At 49.2% G+C, this 6332-nt stretch overlaps 1 protein-coding gene across 1 annotated transcript in view; it reads right to left on the reverse strand.

The window, feature by feature from the left end:
• The window catches only part of arrb1 (arrestin, beta 1), a 28863-nt gene extending 22902 nt beyond the window's left edge, over positions 1-5961 (reverse strand). The window contains exon 1 of the mRNA XM_015950864.3: positions 5607-5961. Within this exon, the coding sequence (XP_015806350.1) occupies positions 5607-5626 (20 nt within the window). The 5' untranslated portion in view covers positions 5627-5961. The remainder of the gene's footprint in view (positions 1-5606) is intronic.
• Between the last annotated feature and the right edge of the window lie 371 nt (positions 5962-6332).

Consider the following 6332-nt stretch of genomic DNA (forward strand, 5'->3'; position numbering starts at 1 on the left):
ATCATCACCACCACCATCACCACCACCATCATCACCATCACCACCACCATCACCACCACCATCATCACCACCATCATCACCATCACCATCATCATCATCACCACCATCATCACCACCATCATCACCATCACCACCACCACCATCACCATCACCACCACCACCATCATCATCATCACCACCACCATCACCACCACCATCACCACCACCATCATCACCACCATCATCACCATCACCATCACCACCACCATCATCATCATCATCATCATCACCACCATCACCACGACCACCATCACCACCACCATCATCACCACCATCATCACCACCACCACCACCACCACCATCATCATCATCATCACCACCACCACCACCATCATCACCACCACCATCATCACCACCACCATCACCACCACCATCATCACCACCACCATCATCATCATCATCATCATCATCATCACCACCATCACCACGACCACCATCACCACCACCATCATCACCACCATCATCACCACCACCACCATCATCATCATCATCACCACCATCATCACCACCACCATCATCACCACCACCATCATCACCACCACCATCACCACCACCATCATCACCACCACCATCATCACCACCATCATCACCACCACCATCATCACCACCATCATCACCACCACCACCACCACCACCACCATCATCACCACCACCATCACCACCACCATCATCACCACCACCATCATCATCATCATCATCATCATCATCACCACCATCACCACCATCACCACGACCACCATCATCACCACCACCATCACCACGACCACCATCACCACCACCATCATCACCACCATCATCACCACCACCACCATCATCATCATCATCACCACCATCATCACCACCACCATCATCACCACCACCATCATCACCACCACCATCACCACCACCATCATCACCACCATCATCACCACCACCATCATCACCACCACCATCACCACGACCACCATCATCACCACCACCATCATCACCACCATCATCACCACCATCACCACGACCACCATCATCACCACCACCATCATCACCATCATCATCACCACCATCACCACCACCATCATCATCACCACCATCACCACGACCACCATCATCACCACCACCATCATCATCATCATCACCACGACCACCATCATCACCATCACCATGACCACCACCATCACCATCACCACCACCATCACCACCATCACCACGACCACCATCATCACCACCACCATCATCACCATCATCATCACCACCATCACCACCACCATCATCATCACCACCATCACCATGACCACCATCATCACCATCATCATCACCAAGACCACCATCATCACCATCACCATGACCACCACCATCACCATCACCACCACCATCACCACCATCACCATCATCATCATCATCATCACCACAACCACCATCATCATCATCATCATCAACATCACCATCATCATCATCATCATCACCACGACCACCATCATCATCATCATCATCACCATCACCACCATCATCACCATCACCATGACCACCATCATCACCATCACCATCACCACCACCATCACCACCATCATCACCACCACCATCACCACCACCACCATCATCACCATCATCATCACCACCATCACCACCACCATCATCATCACCACCATCACCACGACCACCATCATCACCACCACCATCATCATCATCATCACCACGACCACCATCATCACCATCACCATGACCACCACCATCACCATCACCACCACCATCACCACCATCACCATCATCATCATCATCATCACCACAACCACCATCATCATCATCATCATCACCATCACCATCATCATCATCATCATCACCACGACCACCATCATCATCATCATCATCACCATCACCACCATCATCACCATCACCATGACCACCATCATCACCATCACCATCACCACCACCATCACCACCATCATCACCACCACCATCACCACCACCACCATCATCATCATCATCACCACCATCACCACGACCACCATCATCACCACCACCATCATCATCATCATCATCATCATCACCACCATCACCATCACCACCATCATCACCACCATCATCACCACCACCACCACCACCACCATCATCATCATCATCACCACGACCACCATCATCACCATCACCATGACCACCACCATCACCTTCACCACCACCATCACCACCATCACCATCATCATCATCATCATCACCACGACCACCATCATCACCACCACCATCATCATCATCATCACCACGACCACCACCATCACCATCACCACCACCATCACCACCATCACCATCATCATCATCATCATCACCACGACCACCATCACCACCACCATCACCACCATCACCATCATCATCATCATCACCACGACCACCATCATCACCATCACCATGACCACCACCATCACCATCACCACCACCATCACCACCATCACCATCATCATCATCATCATCACCACGACCACCATCACCACCACCATCACCACCATCACCATCATCATCATCACCACGACCACCATCATCATCATCATCATCACCATCACCACCATCATCACCATCACCATCACCACCACCATCACCACGACCACCATCATCATCATCATCATCATCATCACCATCACCATGACCACCATCATCACCATCACCATCATCACCACCATCATCACCATCACCACCATCATCATCACCACCATCACCATCATCACCACCACCATCAACTTCACCATCATCATCATCATCATCATCATCACCATCACCATCACCATGACCACCACCATCATCACCACCACCATCAACTTCACCATCATCACCACCATCACCATCATCACCACCACCATCAACTTCACCATCATCATCATCATCATCATCATCACCATCACCATCACCACGACCACCATCATCATCATCATCATCATCATCACCATCACCATGACCACCACCATCATCACCATCATCATCACCACCATCATCACCACCATCACCATCATCACCACCACCATCAACTTCACCATCATCATCATCACCAGATGAAGATGGCTCCAGAGAGAACTTCTGTAAACACCATTAAAGATTCATTGAAAGAACCAAAGTAAAATGGCTCTCAGAAGCAGAATAATTGGACGCAGCCGGAGTTTAATGGGAGATAAACACGCGTCTCATTAGTGTGGAAACACTCTGAAGCCAAACACTCAACACGATGGTCCGATCCCTGATCAAGATCTCACATTAAAGTAAAACACTAATTTATGAAATCAAATCAAATCCAATCGATCCATCCTGATTCCGGTCCTGCTGCTCAGCCAGAGGAGACAAGACACTTTTCATCTCGGACGACGAGAACATGATCGACAGCCACTCAGAAAATCACTTAATAATCAGCTGTTAGCATTAGCATCTTCTGTTATCTCCGGCCATGATGCATCATGTTCCATTTCTGCTGGTGCTCTGTACACAACTTTACCCGGGTCAGATTCTAGGGTTCTAGACAGGAAATATCTCTCTGGATAAAGAATGAGGGGAACTCACACCGTCTGGACAGTCTCTGCTGAAGACAGCAGATCCACCCATCCATTTTCTCTCCAAGGGAGAGCCCAGCCACCCTGCGGAGAAAACTCATTTTGACCGCTTGTATCCACAATCTTGTTCTTTTGATCACTACCCAAAGCTCGTGACCAGTCCTGAGGGCGGGAACGTAGATCGACCGGTAAATCGAGAGCTTCGTCTTCTGGCTCAGCTCTCTCCTCACCACGACAGGCCGGTACAACGCCCGCATCACTGCAGATGCAGCACCAATCCGCCCGTCGATCTCACGCTCCAGTTTTCCCTCACTCGTGAACAAGACCCCGAGATACTTAAACTCCTCCACTTGAGGCAGGACCTCATCCCTGACCCGGAGAAGGCATTCTACCCTTTTCCGACTCAAGACCACGGTCTCAGATTCAGAGGAGCTGATTCTCAACCCAGCTGCTTCACACTCGGCTGTGAACCACAGAGGTCACCGTCTGATGAAGCCAACAGGACCACATCATCTGCAAAAAGCAGAACAGATTTTCTACCTGTAGTATTTACTACCAGCTCATGCAGATCAATCAGGTGATCAATAAGAGCCTTTCAGTGCAGGCTCTTCATCTGATCGATCACATGATGCATGTCTGATTGTTGTGTCAGCTCTAACGAGGTCTGAAGACTCCCTGGACACAACGCTGCAGGGTTCCTCCCGGCTCCAGTCACCGTGTCCGTCAGAATCCACCACAACCAGCTCAGTAGACCAGTCCCATTTAATCGAAGCAGATTCAAACGGAGGTGATTGGAAATTGAAGGAGGTTAGACACAGAGAAACGGGTCCTGCAACGTTCTGTAGTTCTGATTCTGAAGAACCGCGGCCGACAATGAAGCAGCTGCTTTTTGGGAACGTGGCGGAGATGTTGGAGCTGCATCATCCTGAACTGCTCTGTATGTTGGGCTCATCTCTCCGAGCTCGTTAATATTCTCCTGGTAGCACACACTCGACTCATCCAGGCTGAACACACACACACACACACACACACACACACACCCCAGAGTGGATCCACGTGTCTCTGACTGGCTGTTTCATCCTGATTTCTGACTGATCTCGTCAGCAGCCACCAAGTCAAGACGCCACAGGAGTTAAAGCAGCTGATTCCAGCGACTCGTCTCATGCTGACAAGTGGTCACATGACCACAGCAGCCCCGCGTCTGTCTGTGAGCCCCAGGGCAGCGGCGATGTAGCTCAACACCACCTGTGTAAAGAAACTTGGAGGGGGGTCTAGGACTCTAGATAGAGGCCATTAACCATCATCAACCAGCTGAGCTGATCTTTGTCTCATCTTCTGAACCTCTATGTCTGGATCAGAACCAGAACCAGAACCATCTTCCTTCTCAAGATTAATCTAAACTTTTTCTTGTTCTTCATGCTGGAGATGAGGAAAGTGGAACAAAATCATCATCACAGCAACAAGATGGAAGCAGTAAGGAGTCATTCATGAGACAGACAGACAGACAGACAGACAGACAGACAGACAGACAGACAGACAGACAGACAGACAGACAGACAGACAGACATCACGTTACTCAATCAGATACAACCTTTAAACGGACCTGACGCTGATGGGCTTTGGTCTGTTTGGACCTCCGAAGCTTCTCTGACATCACTTCTCATCATCCTTCTTATTATTAATCAATGTTTATTTACCAGAACCACCAGAACTCGGATCAGAACAAAGAGGAGGAGGAGGACTTGATGTGGACTGAAGGGCTCAGCTGCAGATCCACTTCCTCACATCCTTCTGTTTGTAAACACAGAGGCTCCAGATTTCCTTTAACCCACACCAACCCAGGTTCTGACCCAGTTTCACCGACTAGAACCCATCTTGTTCCCAGGCTTCCCGTTTCTTCACACTATCAAAATAAAAGGCAGAAATGTTTCTGATGCTGCTGGTGTGCTGTTCACACAGACGTCACTCCCCTCCAGGTTCTGATCCATTATGTAACACTGCATCAGAACCGACAGAACCATCTCATCAACGTTCAAAAGAACCAACAAAAACAGACGTTTTAAATCTCACCTGGTTCCTTTATCCCCCATCCTGATGGTAGCAACAAGCCAACAGCACACGACCGGAGACGAAGGAGGACGAGGAGGCGCGCAGCAGCAGGGGAAGGAGGAGGAGGAGGAGCGTGGGGGGATGCCGTCACCGTGGAAACTGGGGGAGGATGTTTCTCTATCTCACAAAACCCTTGTCACACTGTCAGATCATCTCAGAGGGAGAATAAAACCAGAGTGAAACCATCTCATACACACACATCCATGAGTACACACACACACACACACACGCAAACACACACACACACACACGCAAACACACACACGCTGAAAACACTCCCCCTCTATCAGCCTCATTAGCAGACGTGCCGAGACACCCAGAGGACCCGTTATATTCCTGTCTCTGACCTTATCATTCTGACCCCAGCAAGCACACACACACACACACACACACACACACACACACACACACACACACACACACACACAGCTAATTACATTCCCAGTTTTGAATATTTACATAGATTTTCAGAATAAAAGCCACTGATTCATCCAGACGTTACCGTCTGGTTCCAGCTGCAGCTTCGTGTTTCCTACTCTGTCTGATTTAGTGAATCACAACATCAACTTTCCAGTTCTACACAACGTGAAGTAGCTTCACGCCATCACACAACCTCATGAGGACAAACGTTTACTGAACGACATGAACATTAATCATCAAAGTTTAGGGATTTGAATTTTATGACGG

The sequence above is a fragment of the Nothobranchius furzeri genome, chromosome 13 (assembly GCF_043380555.1).
Source record: "Nothobranchius furzeri strain GRZ-AD chromosome 13, NfurGRZ-RIMD1, whole genome shotgun sequence".
In the NCBI taxonomy this organism is placed as follows: Eukaryota; Metazoa; Chordata; class Actinopteri; order Cyprinodontiformes; family Nothobranchiidae; genus Nothobranchius; species Nothobranchius furzeri.